Source organism: Tympanuchus pallidicinctus, unplaced genomic scaffold (genome assembly GCF_026119805.1).
Source record: "Tympanuchus pallidicinctus isolate F22 unplaced genomic scaffold, pur_lepc_1.0 scaffold9, whole genome shotgun sequence".
Classification (NCBI taxonomy): Eukaryota; Metazoa; Chordata; class Aves; order Galliformes; family Phasianidae; genus Tympanuchus; species Tympanuchus pallidicinctus.
Window position 1 is genome coordinate 956,125 of NW_026294813.1, and position 19,689 is coordinate 975,813.

The 19,689-nt window shown below is 35.9% G+C and overlaps 1 protein-coding gene across 3 annotated transcripts in view; it reads right to left on the reverse strand.

Moving 5' to 3' along the window:
* AP3B1 (adaptor related protein complex 3 subunit beta 1) overlaps positions 1-19,689 on the reverse strand; it is a 160,186-nt gene that overhangs the window by 87,698 nt on the left and 52,799 nt on the right. For all 3 annotated transcript variants that reach the window (XM_052670188.1, XM_052670187.1, XM_052670186.1), the window contains exons 7-9: positions 17,874-18,056; positions 3,499-3,660; positions 1,378-1,475 (exon numbers count right to left, since the gene is read on the reverse strand). In XM_052670188.1, the coding sequence (XP_052526148.1) occupies positions 1,378-1,475; positions 3,499-3,660; positions 17,874-18,056 (443 nt within the window). The remainder of the gene's footprint in view (positions 1-1,377; positions 1,476-3,498; positions 3,661-17,873; positions 18,057-19,689) is intronic.

The window sequence follows — 19,689 nt, forward strand, 5'->3', positions numbered from 1 at the left end:
ATCAGCACACTCTAAGTGAAGAACTTCCTAATATTTAACCTAAACCTGCCCTGTCTCAGTTTAAAACCACTCCCCCTTGTCCTATCACTATCCACTCTCATTAACAGCCATTCTCCCTCCTGTTTATACACCTCCTTCCAACCTTTCTACATTATAACTCTATTTGGCATTATTATCATCATCATCATCATCATCATCATCATCATCATCATCATCCTGGACATTAATTTAAAGGCCACAGGCTAAGGACAATCAACAAAAGCTTATTTCAAGGTTGCTCTGATAGCAAAAGTATTTCTCTCAGACTGGTGACAGAGAACAGCCAAGTCATTCAATATGAATATCAGAACATTAAAGCCATATTAGGTGCTATCTATGGAAAGCAGTGACTTCTCATTTGAGGAAATCTGAGTATAAATGAAGAGTAAACAAAATGCAAAAGGAGAGGGAGGTGGTTGTCCCCCTCTGCTCGGCTTTTGTGAGGCCCCATCTGCAGTACTGCGTCCAGGCCTGGGGCCCCAGTACAGGAAGGACGTGGAGCTCTTGGAGCGGGTCTGGAGGAGGGCCACTAAGATGAACAGAGGGCTGGAGCACCTCTACTATGGAGAAAGGCAAAGGGAAATGGGCTTGTCTAGCTTGGAGAAGGCTCTGGGGAGACCTCATTGTGGCCTTCTAGTATTTTAAAGGAGCGTGTAAACAGGAGGGAGAATGGCTGTTTACGAGGTACATGGAACATGTAAAGATGGTACATGGAGGATGGTAAAATCAAACTTTTAGTTATACTGAATGAAATATAAACTGGTTCTTTAAAAGCAGTCCAAGGCTTAAGAAAACATAGAGGATTCAACAGTACCAGACAGTAATTTAACAAGTGTGTCCCAGTTTCTCTGTCAACAAGACATCAAAGTACAGTGAAGAAGAAGAAAAAAAAACCTTCTGAGGTCTTTTTGAGTGCCAAAGCAAGACAGTAAAACAACACAACTACATTTCGAGTAACTTCCAGTAATTGGAAAAAAACAAAACAAAACAAAAAAAAACCAAACTCACAAATTACCTAAGCTGATTAGTTAGTACCATCTTTCTTTGAATGTTCATTAGGCAGCCATGATTCTTCTAAGACAGTCATAATTAAGAATAAAACACTTATGATAATGAATGATCACTGGAAGTAATACTGAAAGTGATGGGGTTACATATAAAGATTCTCACTCACACAGTAAAAACCCAGCATTTTACATGACAATCTTAAAATAACATACTAGTAGCACAGGAATTATATTTACACATAAAGCTATGACTAAAGAGGTATGCACTAAAAATGTATATCTACATAAAGCTCTCATAAAAAAGTACAGATGCCAATTTGACTTGACTTACCTATTACTACGGAGTAAACGCACCAATGATTTAGAAATAATACCAGCTTCAGATTTTGGTGCCAAATGCCAGTAAAGCTGTGCAACTGCCATTACCACCTAAAAGAAGCACGTTCAATACAGCATATTAACTCAAAATTTTGACTCATACATTTGCTTCACACTTGCAGACCTACCAGGTATGCAAAGTCCATACCTACATTTTTTGAAATCAGCAAAGCAGACTAGGGTAGAAACATGGGGAGAAGGATATTTTTATTCCTGACAGTGAAAGCTAACAAGTACCTGTTATTCCTCCCAGTATTTATTACATAGTATAATACACTTTCTAGAGGAAGAGGGACAAAGAGTAAGAAATGGAACTAAGTAATTCAAATGTAATCATACCGATATCATTGTTAATAATCCCATACTGCTAACATTATAGCTAGCAGTTAAAGAGGAAATAATGTGCGTTTGTTTTGATTCAGTTTTAAAAAAACTTCTGCAAATCTTGTGCTTTTATTTTTATTAAATACAGGTCCAAGATTACTCATTCTTTAGCTTCTACTAAAAAAACTTCCATTTCATTATTCTATCATTAATTTATTAAATGGCAGTTGCCTTTACTACTGTTTTCTAAAATCCAATTGAAAGTATGAATTATAGCAGCAGACCAAATAGAAAAAAGTAGAAGACTGACATAACCAACTTAAAACAGGTAATATACATCATACACCAATTAATAATTCATGTCATAACATTCCCTACAATACTGTAAAGGTAAATTTTTTTAATCTAAACTAAACAAATCACAGAAAGTCAAAATAAAAACTGTTATGACAGTTGATTTGATATCTTAAATATTAAAATCTATTAGAGAAAAATTATTATTAATAAACAGTAAAAATTGATACAAATCTGAGAAGAGAAAATAAGTGAAACATTTTTAGCAGAATGCTACATTGCTGCTTTATTACTGACAATAATCTAAAGTCAAAGAAAAAGCAGTCTATTTAATTGCTGGTAAATTCTGTGAATATTAAAAAATGATGTAATAGCAGCAATTCAAAGAATCAAGATTTCATTTGATAAACCGCATTTAAACACCTCAATTTAGTACAACAAACTTCAAGATAAAAAATCTTAGAATCAGTACTGTACTTAACAAATATGAAGAAAGTGATTTATGGACTATGAAAGATAAGCAGCTTTTATGGAGTGTGTAAGAAAAGAATCTGAAACTATTCTCAATTCATTTTGATGACAAATATATCTAACACAGCTGTTCTGTGGAAGTATCTGAGGAAGTATCACATAGATGTACAACAGCAAAAGACTGTGGTCTAATACAATTGTTATTGTTAAACTGCATTCAATTTGTTTCCAGAGTTTGCTGACAGATTACAAACAATTTTGAAAAGTGTTAGACATTACTTGGAGTCTAGAAATGTGATTCAGGGAAGAAAAACTCAATCATTTCAGTAGATCAAGAAGAGGTTAGAAAAAGACTTCATCATGGCACAGGATTTTTGGGTTTTGGGGTTTTTTTTTGTGATAAAACTGGAAAAGTCTTCCAAAACAACCTAGCCTTGAATAATGAGACAAATTGAATTTAGAAGTAAAGTTTAACATCATAGTGTTTCACCATCTCCTTCTGGTCCTAAAAATTTACCTGCAGATTAAAACTTCTGGTATACAGAGGATTCTGTAATTGTGATGCCACATCTACCCTGGCATCCTGCCAAAATACCAACTCAAGAATATGGCTGGGCATTACGAGGAATTGGGGCATGTAACTGTCTACTCAAAGGAAAGTACCACTTGATGAATCACCAGCAACTACCATTTTCTTTGCGAATCTGTATCACCAAAACTTGAACTGAGATTTTCTCACATTTTCTCCAGCATTTTGCCTGTCATTAAAGTTGAGCATGCAAAACATTCCGTTCTCAAGTTTTGCTTAAAAGTTAAGCTAATTTCAAAGAAAAAAGAACAGCTTCTATTCCTATAGAAGTTACTACGCAGTATTACACTGCTTGACATAAGGAGGAGTAAATTTGACAGTTCATACTGCCATGTTTTGTAGAAACACAGATATTTAGTATTTTAACATTTTATCTAAAAAAAGAATTTGTCATACCGCAGCATTTCGGCTTTGAAGCAAGGGCTTTGTATTTCGTAACAGCAGCCTGTGATCTGGATCCATAGTGTAGGTCTTCTTAGCTTTCTGATCCTTTTCTTTCTGTTCTTCATCAGATTCATAGAAATTGTTTTCATTATACTCTTCTTCAGCATTTTCATCCTAACCAAAAGATAAAATGTGAAATATATGCATGGAATATTTGCATCAACAAATTATGTTAATTGAAAAAGTAATATACAACAATATACAACACCACAATGTAACAGGAGTTACATTAAATTAAAAAAAAAAGGAAAAGAAAAGAAGTCATTGTAGACTTCTAGACTTGTATATGACATTATACGACTACAACAGGACATTCAATTTATAGTGGCAGGTTGTTGGAGGAAGGAGGAAGGAAGAATGGACAGATAGCAGTGGTTGATTTTATGGATGACCTTGATAGAACACACTCTTTTGAAATGTAATTCTTACTAGAACAGTTGTTACCATTGAATAGTTGTAGCACAATTGAATTGAAAGCCATAACAGAAACTTACCCATGAGAGCATCAGAGAACTAGCAGAAAAGGCAGAATTCTTATCTCTAACATTACACATAATATGTAAAATATAAGAGGTTCAGAGGATGCCCAAATAACTAAAAGGTTACAAAAATACTAACAAAGCTAGTACAATGATATACTGTAATGTAGGTAATCAATTCTATGAAAACATCCTTCTCAGAATAGACATCCACAATATTCAACGCTATGAAAGTTTTCATAATTTTTCACAGTTAGAGGCTGCGGAAACCACTTAGATTCATGTGCATCTTCGCTCCCCTATATTTTTTATCACTCTTTGTCACTATTTAAGGCATGCTCAGGCCTCACCTACTGCAGATCAATTGTCTTGGGACAATGTTTTGGCTGTTATTGAGCAATGGATGCACGCCTTGGGTCAGTCTGCTAGAAGAGGCAGAGCTGCTCCACAGTGGCATGGGGAAGGGGTGGGTCCTGGGCCAAATGCTGCCTGTATGGAGACACCTGGTATAGTATTATCCAACCATACACAGTTATTAAACTCCAGTTGTTTTTTGAGGATTATTTAAGTCACGTATTCAATTGCTCATTTTTAAAAAACAATTACTTTTGAGACAAATCCTTTAAATTATTGCTGGAGGTAGAAGAGAAATCAAAAGGGAGTAGAGGAATTGCTAGAAATGAACATAAAGTCTTACTTATTATCTCTTCAGCAAACTAGGCTAGGAAAACTTTGAAACTTGTCTTTATGCATTATGCATTCATCAAGACCATAGTGAAAAGACCATAGTGAAAAACTCTATAAAAGTGGGTGTGGAAAAGAGATAACTTACAGCTTTCACTTCATTTTATTAAAATTTGAAAGAACACTGAAAATAAATTGTCCTTTACATTTCCTCTCATTTTAATAGGTGATGTCAACAGTGCCCTCAATGTTTTGCAAAGACCTAGCAAGCATTTAGCTGCTATATTTCTTATGCAAAACCAACTGAGGCGATTCAGTTCGTTCATTTCTCTACCTGTATATCTTTGTGATAGACATCCTTCCAAACTAACAATTCAAAATGCTTAATCAATAGTACTGATTACTGAATTCCTTCCCTTTTTTACAGGACAAAGCAGCTTCAAAGCAAAATTCCTGATCTCAATGCATCTCACCATACTGAAGAAACCAAGCTTCCTTTAACTGAAAGATAACCCAGTCTTCATTGATTCAGCCATCAGTATCCCTACTAACAGGCACACACATCAGTGCTATTGAACTCAACAGAAATACATAGTTGGAAAGAGTATTTAACTCTTTAATCACTGCTGTAAAGAAAGAGCTTGAGCTCTTGCATTTGCAATTTTTGTAAATTATTTGTAAATAATTTTGTTGGTTAGAAAGAGTATCTTTTCTGAAAACATTTTTAATTTCTATCCCTTCAGAATGTTTGTATCTTATCACTTTTTTCATATCCTCACGGGAGTATTAATGTGGTCTTTTCTCACAGTTACTATTTATTGCCACCTCAGAATTCCTATTTTTTCATATTTGTTGAAATATGAAGTAATTATGTTCCAGACAGAAGACAATGATGCCACATAGGGAAATAAGTTTAATGAAGTGTAATTCATTAACATAAAGTTGAAGTCTAAATTAGTCAGAATTTGTAATCACACAAGGACCTTATTAAAACAAAGAGAATAATACTGCAAGATTTTCACATTAACATGAAAATGAAAGCAAAGCATTACATAAAGGAGCCATGAGACTGAAAGACAGACACCTGCAGGCTTATTGTGTATAAGAACTGCTGTGTCAAATTCTATTAATTATCCCAGCCACAGACAGCTCTTACATGCATCTGTGAAAACATTCAGTCACTAGCAACTCCTTAAGCCTCAACCTGAACTGCTGACTATACTTACTGTCAGAAGGAGAGAATTCATTTTTTAAAAGTCTGCATTTACCTGAATAATAAGACTTTTTTATGCGTTGGTTTTTATCTGACTTGAACAAAGTTTGATTTATAATTTCTGCAGTACCAGACAAACTTCATTTTTTGATAGCACTGCCTACTGCGTCGTTAAGTAGCTTGCGATCTGTACAAAAAAAAAACCCTAAAATTGAACTCTTCAAAGGAACCCTTCTGGTTTTTATCATTCAAAGCAGAACGACACCAACTAACTGCTCAGCATAAGCACTGGAAGAGTTATAACATAAGGGAAGGCGAAAATAATTCAACCAGACATATCTCATAGAATTACAGATGTGTTACAAAGGACCTCAAAGATCATCTATTTCCAACCCCCAGTAGGTTCTCATGGGTCCACTTTGCAAGCTTATCCAGGTCTCTCTGAATAGTATGCCTTTCTTCTATCTTTCTTACTGCACCTCTCAGTGTTGTGTCATTAGCAAACTTGCTCAGTTTACATTTAATCTCAAAGTATCAATCAGTGATAAAGATGTGGAAGAGCAGTGGTCCCACGAGGGACATTGCTCGTGACAGTCTTCCACCTGTGCATAGAACCACTGGCAACAACCCTTTGGCTGCAACCATCCGGCCAATTCTTTATCCATTCAACAGTCCACCTTTCAAATCCATCTCTCTCCAATTTACAGAAAAATATACGGTGAGAATCAGGTCAAAGGTCCTGTACAAGTACAGGCAGAGCTGCCCTTGCTTGGTCTACCAACGCCATCACCTCCATCATAGAAGTCTCCACTTCAGCAATGCTACTGAAATGGTAGGAAAAATGTTGGTGGGACTATCTCTCCAATAATGCATGCTGTAAGAACTACACAACGAGAATTGGTGAAGACTGTTGTCCCCAGTGGAACCTTACAGTGCAAGTTCTGAACTTTGCAAAAAAGGAAGAGATGGGACACCTATTTATTTTTGTCTGAAGTGGCATAGAGCTTCATGGTGGTTAAGTTCAACGGAACTTCTTTGTACTGCAATATAACAATGAGGAAAAGCCTTGCTCTAAGGCAAAAGCATCCTGCTCAGCATGCTACTGGTGCTACTAATATCTCAGACTACAAAGAGCAATCAGAACAGCATGCCTCTTATACTACATCTGAAGTCTAAGGGTTTTTCCAAGCAGGAAAAAAGGTATCATGGAGAAAAGCATAGAAAATACTTTAATTGCTGTCAGCACAAAACTGAAAATAAGACTCCTGCCTTTTAAAGATGCTTTAGTGAACATTATTCAATCAAAATTGAACTTTCTACAAATAATTTCCTACATCCTTATTTTCCAAATCTCAACATCAATACTGCACCTTCATTTAGCTGTGGCAAGATGCTTCTTCACACGTCCAAGAAATGCCAGATATTGATAGCACTAAAATTTTACCTCCCCAGAGTTTTGATTTGACCTCAAACTGAAGACCTGCAGTTAGAATTAAATTAATTATATAATTTATTTAAATTTATCTATTTATTTAATTTTAATAATTATTTATCTTAAACATTTTAACTTATTTTAACAGTCACTTTTGAAGTTTTAATTTATGTAAAACAGTTCAATCCTCTTCAAAATAGAAATCAGACACAAAACAGCTTCCTCTTACCACAAAATCATACAAATTTTAATAGCATGTGGAAGATATGCAATAGTAGGAATACAAAGAAATATAGATTTGCAAAAAAATGATACGTTAAAAAACTTCAGAGTATACTGCCTTAGTTTTCACTGACTATCACTTTTCCCACATCTCTGCAGTTCCTTTATCTGAAGGCAGAGTCTGGGTGTATGAAGTCCTTCACCTCATAAGAGAACATCAGGTATGCATCATCTGAGGAATCTGCACACATACACCTGAGGATCCTGAGGGAACTGCCAGATGCAGTTGCTAAACCACACTCCATCATATTTCAAAACTCATGGAAGTCAAGTGAAGTTCCCAATGGCTAGAGAAAAGACAATAGCATACCTATTTTTTAAAGGTACTGCTAAACAGTCAGGCTCTACTAGGAGTCCTGTGAGATTATGGAAGAGATTCTCCTAGAAGTTATGTTGAAGCACACTGGAGACATGGAGGTAATTACAGACAGCCAGTGCGGCTTCACGTGCAGAGAATCATGCCTGACTTTTCTGGTAGCCTTCTACAGTGAAGTGACTGCATTGGAAAGGAAATTGATATCATCCACCTGGAATTCTGCAAGGCCTTTGCTATGGTGTTCCACAACATTCTGTCTCAATATTGCAAAGATATGAATTTGACAGATGATGGGCTATTAAAAGAAATGGGAACAGCATGGATGGCAGCAATCAGAGTTACATTCAATGGATCAATATCCAAATGGAACCCAATAGTGAGCAGTGATCTTCAAGAGGATTGCTACTGGACCAACTCTATTTAGTACCGACGTCAATGTTGTAGATAGAGGGACTGATTACACCCTCAGCAAGCACAGTCACCAACTCGAGTGGTGCAGCTCATATGCTTGTGGGAGTGCATGCTATCCAGAAGGAAACTCATGAAGTTCAACAAAGCCAAAAGCAATGTCCTGCAACAATGGAAGACTAAGGAGAATCTCCAGTTGGACGTGGGGGGAAGACAGTGAAGGAGAAAAAAAGGCTGAGGTACTTAATGCCTTCTTTCCCTCAGTCTTTACCAGTAAAATCAATTGTTCTCTGGTACCCAGTACACTCCTTGAACTGGAAGGTAAGGATAGGGAGCAGAAAGAGGCCCTCATAATCCGAGAGCAAATGGTTAGCAACCTGCCACAGAACTTAGATGCACACACGTTTATGGGGCCAGATGGGATACACACAAGGGTACTGACAAAGCCAGCTGACATGCTCACCACGTCACTTTCCATCATTTCAGCAGTCCTGGCTATCTCAGCTATCTCAGAAGATCTCAGCTGACTGGAGCCTAGCAAATTTGACATCCATCCACAAGAATGAGTGGTGGCCGGAGGGAGGACCTAGGAAACTACAGGCCCATCAGTCTGACTTAAAGCGTCTATTTGTTTCAGTGATATTCAGGCACCAAAAAAATTAGTGGCAAATTTATTCTGGTGGTAGAGTCATACTGGAAAAGCAAGTGTTGCTACCATTCAGATTTAGGTCTAACTTACCCCTAGTCTTCTTGTCTCGCATTTTTTTTTTTAACAATAAACTGGAACAAACATATGGATACACAGAAAAAATGCAGAATAATCCAAATAATTTGGAATTTTGGATAAAGTACCTCATGTTCCCTAGGGTCCTTCAGAGATATGCATTAAACCAACTCAAAAAGCATGCAGTCTCAGACTCAAGAGATTATAGCATCCTCATTGCAGTCACATAGGTCTTCCTCAGAGGAAAAATTAAGCAAAAGCTTACTTATGTGAAAAGGGAGATAAAAGTTTATTTTGCAACATTTCTATACATTTTGAGGAGACCTCAAAACAATGAAAAGGCCACACAAGGTAGTAGGCAAAGAATTTCCTATGGACAGATGCTCAGAACAAAATTTATTAATATTCTGGAATTCAAGAGGGCCTCTAAGTACGTAGATAACATTCATTTCACAATGCTTACACAATTTTACATGATTATTTATCACAGAAATTACCAAAATTAAAGCTAAAAACTTGAATAGATTGCTAGAATAGGACATAGGCTGACAAAGGTTTGGTATATCTGATATTTAAATTGAAAATGATTAGCAGTTAAACAGTTAATATTTAGTTTTCCGTGAAAGCATTTCAGTATTTACCACCAACAACTTAATGATCTAGACAGACATAAGCACAGTTTTAACAACTTATTTGCAAAAATCACTAGAAAATATATATCTTCTCCTATATATAAGTAACAACACACCTTCATTCTGAGTCAAGAAGGTAAGACCACAGCATTGGATGGATTACACAGAAACTGCTTCCGGAGAAAGCCATGAGAAAAGCAGTGGTTACTTTCTTAATTTCAGCTGACACAGAATGTTTTAAGAACTTATCTACACAAGTTCTACCCGCTGCTGCAATTTCACAGCTAAATACTTTGGGTAACCACAGCAACACACTTTGCTGCAAAGATAGATGTCATTTTTATCTACAGATTATAATTCTGTGTCAGCAATAAATGCTTGGTAAAGTAGATCAAATTAGAAAACTCATGCGGCTGAAATCTAACCCTTCCTCTCCCTCCAAGTATTATTCTGACAGATCTATTCCCTTAGAAACACTAGTCCTAACACAGGAGTACAGAGGAAGAAAATGTAAAGAAAGACAGACAACATTGTTTGCTGTGTCAGTGAAAGAAGAGACTATTTGCAGTGGTCATGAAATACAACAACCAGAAAGTTCTATTCAGAACTCATTTAGACTCTATTTTCCCTAATTTACTTTAAATCATCCTTGTTTTTTGTTATAAATCTACCTCTAAGTTACTCTTCTTTTGTTATGCACTGAAACTGGTATCACAGTCAAATGGCTAACCAGTCCATGTTATGTCCCAGTTACTTCACCAAGTATCTTTACATAAATATAAATGACCTCTTACACTAACTCCTCCTCATGTATATCTGTAAGAACCTAGTTATGGAGTACTCTGAGGGAAACGGAAACAGCTGAATCCAGAATTCTCCAGTAGAGATGTCATAATAAGAATGGAAGAAATAAGCAACATAACATATGCACACCAGCTTCCTGAAATATGCTTCATCTTTTGACTTTATTGGCTAGATCAGGAACATGTAGATCTGCTAAATCTAGGAGATGGTTTTAATTTGCATCAGGAGAGGACATCTTAACAGAAACTGAAAATGAGATTACTACTTTTTATTCCCAGGAAGTAAAATCTTGTGGCTTCAATCTTCTGGTGAAAGGAGAAGAAAAAAATATCAAAAAAGCTACCACCTAATAGAACCACACAGCACAAGCAACTAAGTGAAGCTTCTGTAATGTCTACAAAATACTGAGGTTTGCTTTGAAAGTAATGCTTCCTATTTTATCATACAATAGTCTGGGTTGAAAAGGACCTCAAAGATACTAGTTTCAAGCCCCCTGCTAGGGTTGCCAACCACTAGAACAGGCTGCCCAGAGCCACATCTAGCCTACCATTGAATGCCTCCAGGGATGGGGTATCCACATCCTCCTTGGGCAATGTGTCGCAGTGTGTCACCACCCTCTGAGTGAAAAACTTCTTCCTAATATCTAACCTAAACTTCCCCTGTCTCAGTTTAAAACCATTCCCCCTTGTCCTATCACTATCCACCCTTATAAACAGCCACTCACCCTCCTGTTTATTTCTTTCAAATACTAGAAAGCCACAATGAGGTCTCTGGATTGCTTCCCTTCCCTCCAATGTGTTGACTGTACTACTCAGCCTGGTGTCATCTGCAAACTTGCTAAGGGAGCACTTGCTTCCATCATATATGTCACTGAAAAAGATGCTGAAGAGCACTGGTCCCAAGACCAAGCCTTGGGGAACACCACTTGTGACTGACTTCAGACACAGAACCATCAATCACAACCCTCTGGCTGCGAACAGCCAACCAGTTCTTAATCCAGTGAACTGTCCATCTTTCAAATCCATACCTCTCCAATTTAGAGAGAAGGATATGGTGTGGGACATGTCAAAGGTTTTGCAGAAGTCCAGGTAGATTACATCCGTCACCCTTCCCCTGTCCACCAATGTCTCCATCCCTATCAGTGAGAGATGATGTTAGATGTTGGTGGAGTGGCAGTAGAGGCTGAACGTTCCCACTAATATTCAGTTACATTTTGTTGCTCTGCCACGAATGGCAAAGAGCAGCAGTCTGACAAAATGATGTCTGACACAGAAGTGCATGTGAAGTGAAAATGTGTCACCAAAATCCTCCATGCGGAAAAAAACTGCATCATAGACATTTATCAATGCTTTCTGAGTGTTTACGAAGTCCAAAAAAGTGGATGTTAGCACAATGATGCTGAGGGTGGTGTGTTTTAGCAGCACCAACAGCAACACAAAAGACAAGCCACATTCTGGATAACTATGCACAGCTGTCCTAACACAACATGAAGAGCATCTCAATCAGTCAATCTGTGCAAATTGGCAGATTACAACTAGGGGACTATGTTCAGAGCTGAATATTGGCTTTACTGCACTGGAAATGGAGATAGCATAGTTTGCACCAAGTGGGTCCCACGGATGCTCACAAAGGAATGGAATGCAACACCACAGCAAGTTTGTCAGGATCTATTGAGCCCGTGCAAAATTGAAGATGACAATTTCCTGGGCAGCACTATTACTAATAACGAGATGTGGTGTCACCACTAGGAGCCAGAGCCAAAGCAGCAATGCACGGAGAACTGACAAGAGAATTCCCAAGAAAAAGTTCAAGACACAGCCCTCAGCTGGTAAGGTGATTTGTACTGCCTATTGGGATAGGAAAGTGGTGATCCTTCTGGATTTCTAGGAACCTGGACAAACTATCAGTTCTGACTGCTACAATGCAACGTTGCCTAAACAGAAGGCTTGAATTTCCAGTCATGCACCTTTCTCTTGCTACACAGTAACACAAGACCTCACACCAGTTTAAAGATGGTGGAGTACATTACCAATCCTGCTTGGGTTGTCAACCTCAACCACTGTACAGTAGGTGCAGATTTTTACAAGTGTGACATGCAGGCTCTTGTTCATTGCATAGCTAGAAGTGGTGACTGTTGAAAAAGAGTATTTTGTTGCTAAGAATTTGCTCGACTAAATAGTGTTTTGCTTTGTATATGTTTCCACAGAAATAAATAGGAGGCATTACTTTCAGAGCAACCTACATTTATCCTGATAAATTATTCCTAAACGATTAAATGCTATTCACAATATTTCTTAAGTATGTTTGACTGTCTATGGCTCCTTACTAATCTTCATTTAATAATGATTTACATACAGAACAGTTTTGAAGTACTTTAGCTTCTTTTTTTTTTATCACTTAACCTAGGTAATTCACCTAGCTAAGAGTAATTGTCAACCTGAATATACTTTTCCCTCCTTCTGTTCTCAGCATTGCAAAGTAGGATTTAGGACTTTTATTATGCTCTCAACAGAACTGATTCAGAATACTTTTTATAGAGTACTACAAAAAGTTAAGGACAGACTGTATTCCTCATATGCTCTGACTGAATCATTATTATTTACACCTACTGTTCCTTAGATGTGCAGCTCAACATGGAGAATAATAAAGATATTTAGAACAGTGCTAAACACTTAGAGCAGTCTTAATATAGCCATTACACACTGGATTCCATCATGCATAACCATAACCTTTACAGAATACACTAAGAATTCATAACTGTAATATACTAAGAAAACACTGCATGAGCAAGAAATATTTTAAAGCGTTTAACAAAAAGAGTGTAGGTCACAGAATGGTGGAGTTTGGAAGGAACTCATCTGGTCCAACACTCTGTTGGACAGTCAGCTCAAGATTAGTTAGGACTGTGGTTTTTGTATACTGCCAGGGACGTGTTCTGACATTTGATCACTTCCACAACAAAAATGTTTTTTTCTTGTTCAGAGCGATACTATTACACAAGGTAATAAGTTTAACATATAATATACAATTTTTGTTCTTATTCTATATCTGAAAAAATCTGATAAAGTCAATTCAAGTTAAAAAAAAAATAATTGAACCATCAGAAAACACTGTCAGTGTTCACGTTTTGCTTTCAGCAATATTCTCATGTACTCAAGTCTTTATGTGAAGTAGAAAACGAAGTTATAAAAAAGGGAAGAAAAAGGGAAAAGAGGCTTGAGAGGACCTGTTGTTGATACTTCGCCACCATCTTTGTCTTAATCTAAGAAATTCAATATTTGACAACTTCTACCTTAATTACTGTTTGGTATTTAGTGAAAGTAGTGGAAGTTCAATGGAAGTTTGGTGTTTAGCTCAGCAAACTACAAAGCAAAAGTGAATTTCCCCACTATCACTTGTCCTAAAGCTTCAAAAATCCAGTTTTTTAAATCTAGATAACACAAGAAAAATACTACTTACACAGTGCAAGCCAAACAAGTTCCACCTAAATGGAAGCTAAATGGTTTCTAAGGCGCACGTTTCTGAAAAGTGAAACCCTGGTAGATTCTCACAGAGAAAACAAAGGCACATTTATTTCAAAAAACATTCTCTTACCAAGTAGAGACTTCTGCTCCTAACCAGAAAATTCTACAGTTCTCTCCTTCCCTCAGCAAAGCAACCCATATTTATAGAAGTCCATGTTTGATTATGTTGATGTCTTAACTGACACAAACAGCTTCCTGGTTTTTTGAAATTAATATAAAAACTGGAAACAAATATCCAGAATAGAAGAAATTAGTACAAATTGCTAAGGGTAAGTAAGTAATTAAATGGCCTTATACTTAAACTTGTTTGTAGGTGACAAACACTGGTATTTGTCTGTCATACAACAAATGCAGAAATTCCTTAGTCGTACTAGGATAGATCTTCCCCTTACCTGATGACCATAAAAACTAAATCATACAAAGTTCAATAGGGTCATGGCACATAAAGCCTGTAACTACAATGCAATATGCTTCATACATTAAGTGCAATGGAAAACATTTTTAATACTGAACACTGTGGAAAGGAAAACATGCAATCTGTTTTTTCCAAGAGCAATCATAATAGTCTGTGCCCCGCAAATTAAATGTGAGCTAATTTATTTCCATTCTGTTATATCAGCTCTATTAATCTTCAACGTTGAAAAATTCTCAAAAACCAAAATAATCAAACTTGGAGTAAAGTTGAGTAAAAGGAGTAAAGCTGAGGTTGCATGCTAAGCATACAAATGAATGTTCAAAATAAGCAAAGAGCACAATATTATTCAATATTTTGAATAATCTGAGCTTGAAATTATCTATTTATTTTCTTTCTATTACTATTTCAGAGCTAGGATATTTTCCATGACTAACAGTTTTGGATATACACATTGAAAGATTTGCTATTTTTCTCCTGGAAGTCTTTATTCTCTAAGGTCATTTTTTTTTCAGGCTTCGTTCCCATCCCCGACATCCCTATCACTGATGTCAACCTCAGCTTATAAGTGCTTTGAGTTGAGCAATGCTTTAATAATTCAGTGGATAAATAATCCGAGGAATGTAAACTTGAAAACCTGAGACATGATTTTCCTAAATATTGGTTCATAAGTAATTTCACTGATTGAAGATCATGAATAATCTGAATTCATCTTTCTTTTTTCTTTCAAATCTTAATTAAACATCAATAAAGCTTACTTCTGAAATCTGCAACTGTCTGAAATAAAGCTAAACGGCCCTGAGCTTCAAAGACGACACACTCACTTGTTGGTGGAGAGTTAAAGCAGCCAATGTCTCCCATCACAATTGTTTTACTGCTAAAACAGAGACAGCTGCACAGCTTTAAAATCTGTTCCTGAACTGTCAAACCTCAAGACCACACACTCATGCAAGCCAACAGCAGCATCATGTTAAGCATCTCCATGCATTATACCCTAAGGCGTAATGGTTCTATTTACAAATAACAATTCCAAAAACTTCTGGGAAAAGGGATGGGCCAAAAATTCAAACCGGCATAAAATATGTCACTCTTCAGAAAATGGCTTAAATCGTCCTTGCTCATCCGTTCTGGGCAGAAACTATCACTCCAGGGTGAGTGACTTGCTCTCTTTATGTTTAATACTTGTTAAAGTTGGAGAGCTTTGGAAAAGAAGGTTACTGATAAACAAGTAACTACTTCAAACCAGCCTTCAAACATTTCAAGACTTGCAGTAAAGCAGGGATATTCTTCACAGTATTCATGACCAGAATGAAAATCCTTCAGAGAAACAAAAAATATGAATGTAAAACTAAGAAATCTTGGTTAATGACTATTAATGCTATTAAGAGTTTTGCAACAATTTAGAGAATCTGGTTAAAAATAGATTTTTCTCTGTGACTGATAGTTGTTACAAATATTTTTAGGACAAAGCACAAGAAAACAAAATGTTAAACAATCACTTGCTGAGAATTAGCTCAAATTGAACAAAAGAAGCACGTTTCTCAAAAAGTAAGGTGAATTTTAGTGAATAAAAATGCAAATATGCATTTTAACAGTCTTGAATTTATTAATCTGATAGGTTTAATTTCCATTTTCCTGCATCAGCTTTATTTATAAAGTGTCGTGCCCTATAAATGTGCTGTTATTTTCTATAGTCAAGCACCCTCTTAACAAATCTTCTCATTAATATGTAAATTTAAAGTCAATCGGTCTTCTCCCTGACAGCGCCATGAATTCCTAGTGCACTGTATAATCGGCTTTGACTTGGCATCCACTATTTATCATCAAAGATGTCAGTTAGAAAAATTATGTAAAATGTGCTGCAATTGATATGACTGCAATCTACTTTGTCAACACTTAATTGTTCCTCAAATCGTACATTTACATATAAACAGCCTAAATACTGATCCATAATGATGCAAATAAACTAAATTAAAAATCTCTTTTACAGCACAAGATGCCCTGTTATATGATGTGTTCATTTAAGAACCTATTGACAAAGGCATGCTTTCCAGCCAGCCCCAGAAAAAAAATCTGCTAATTTAATTGCTGAGTAGGTAGACAAACTAAATTTTGCACTGAAGCTCATAAGGGAAGAAACAAAGTATTATTAATAAAATACCAGAGATGAACAATTTTAGGTTGACATGGGCGGTACGGTTACATGAACCTTTTAAATTTGTATAATAGAAGTCATAGGAGTAACTGTCATCTACCTGGTCTTAGTGAAAGAAAGTACATTACAGTCTGAAAGAAGTCTAATACTATCAAAACCTCTAAGCTCATTCAAAGACATGAGGTCATCTCCTCCTTCTCTTCTTTCATCTCATCACCAACTAAAATTGGATTAAACTAATTGTGAAACCATACCTGCAGGTAAAGTAAATTACTGATTTTGATTCTTTTAAAAAACTAAAGCTCCAGGGTGAAGAATGCAAGTAGCTTTCTTTCAACTAGCAACAAAGAGGAAGCGTTCTGTCTCAAGTACTTTAGGAAAATAAATTACTCAAACGTCTCATTATCTAGAAGACTTTCCATAATTTAGGCAACCTTAAGGAAAGATGTGTTCTTATAATTTCATTTTCACCTGAAAAGAAATCAAATGATGCAACTTTCTGTAGGTTCTGGACTCATCTTATGTTCACTACAAATAAGTACACTAGACACACTTTTATGTCACTATACAAAGTTCATCTTCCACGAATGTAAAATATTACATGTACCAATGAATATACACCTTTAACTATGAATTAGTTTAAAATTAAAAGGTAAAACTTTACAGTATTAACACCCCAACCTCATACAATAAACACAAGCAGAATCCTAGAGCATTTTTATATTGCTCTTTGCAGAAGTATTCCGTTTGCATCAATTTCTTGAACTCTTTTGATGTTGGAAGTGATGGATTTTTATTTTGAATATTCCTTTTTCTGAAGATTAAATAAGGGTGTAGTCATATTTATACAATAAAATGAAAACGTTAGAAAGAATTTATTATCACATTACTTAAGCTCTGTTCAGTATGCTGCAATATTAAGTACTTATATGCAAAATCAGAGTCTGTCCATTTCAGAACAGACCTTTTCTACTGCTGACTCACAAAAAATCCACAGCGAAGAACTACCTCACTCGAACAAAGAAAAAACTGGATATGCCTGGGGTAAATTACAACAGAGAGCCTACAAAGCAGATTTTCATGGAAGCCTGTGTAGTGGAAGCCTTGAGTCAGTGAAGTCTCCAAGAGTGAAGGCTTATTCTTTTGATTTCTAATTTTGTTAAAATCTCCATTTAAATGCCTCTTAAAACCTAAGTATATGCAAAATTGTAAGTAGTTCAGAATTCAAACACATAAGATAATTAAAAGATCCACAAACTTACCGTCTTCCATGGGCTTACAAACTGTGTACGTGCATATCGAGTTAACATGTGGATTATAACAACTTGACCCCATTCTTCTACATCAATCAGCAAGTTACAGAGCTTTCGGTAGTTCTTGTGAATCAGATCTATTCTATCTGGACACACTTCCTCAAACGCCATCACAACACTGCCAGCTACCAGCTAGAAAAGAAAACATAAACCAGAAGGTCAGTATTTCTTTCACAGTTCACCCAGAAGTGAGAATCTGAATTAATACCAGCTATTCTCAGCATTTTAAATAGGCTGAATTTAGAATTGCTTATTTTAAGGAAAAAAATAACAACCAACAGTGAGGAAAAATTTTAGGCCCACAGAAGAGTATCTTATTTTTTTTTTTAAATGGAGTAGTTATATTGGAACAGAGCAAACATTTGCCATTTGTATTACACACATAAATCTTAGCTCTCAGCCCTTTAGACACAGTGCTATGTAAGCATTCTTTTTCCTACAGTTATAGTTTCCAAATAAATTATCAGAAAACTTGCCATTAACTCAAAAATAACAGGACATAACAACAAAGTATAATACAGCAATGTGCCCAACAAGGTCTATTTGGATTCTCCTATCAACACTGGCATGACCAAACTAAAGATGAGCTGAATAAGTTTTCTATCACTACTGGAATCTACTGGGATCTAAATTTCTCTCTTGATACGGCCAAATTAACTGTCATACAAAATTTCTTCTTAGCGTTTCACGAATACACTGTGTAAAAAAAAAAAGGCATAAAAATTAGTTACAGTTACAATACAGAGTACATTAACACTTCCTCACAAGAGTACAAGAATTTCTGCATGTTTTCCACACTTAAAAACAAAAACAGTTTTAAAGTTACAGAAATGGATCACTTACGCCATATTATGACCTTACATATTTCAATCCCATAAGAAATGAGTATTTATATAAACAGAGGTCCACATAGAGACTATGATTAAAAATACAGCTTTGTTTTCATGAGAAAATGAAATAGATTCTCCATGTTCTAACACTTGAAGGCTTATTCAAATATTCTTATAGGGTTTTGTTATTTTCTTTCAAAAATAAAGAAAGGAAATCCCTTTTCTGTTTGCTGTTTAATTTTAGGCAGCAAGTTACTTTAACTGTAGGAAAACCACCAAAGCTGACTATGCATTATAGAGACATGTCATCATGTGCATAGAATTATTTTTTTTTCCTCTAATGCTTTAATTAAGATTTGTTTTGTGTCAAAGTACATGTTAAGTCAAGTAAATAAAACGATGAGACTTTATACGAAGCAGCTGATATGTATGCAGTTGGCATGCATGCAGTATAGCCTTCTGGCAGCAAATTAATGTCATATTCTATCTGAGCACTGGGGATCTGCATTTCAACCTCTAAAATTTCCCCAATGACTTAAAGTAAGCAATTAAATAGGAGTGCAGTTTATTGAAATGGTACTTTTTGAGAAATATTAAATACAATGATATTCATATGTTACATTTTTCTCCCTGTATTTGGCTGACATTTGGTTTATTAGTATGTGCCCAACATTACAATTGAAAGAAAACAGCTCAGAATATAGTCTTGCCATTATGCTAAACAAGTTACAGGCTCTGTGGGGATTTTATGAATTACCAATAAGAATAAACGTGAAGTTGCATTTATTGCCTCCAGCTCTATCCACATACTGGTACCTACTGGTCCCAACACACATACAATTCATTCCAGGGAGTAAAATCTGATTACTTGATAGAGCTAAATAAAAACATTTAACATCTAAAATAGTTTTATAGTTCTGCAGCATCACACAAAA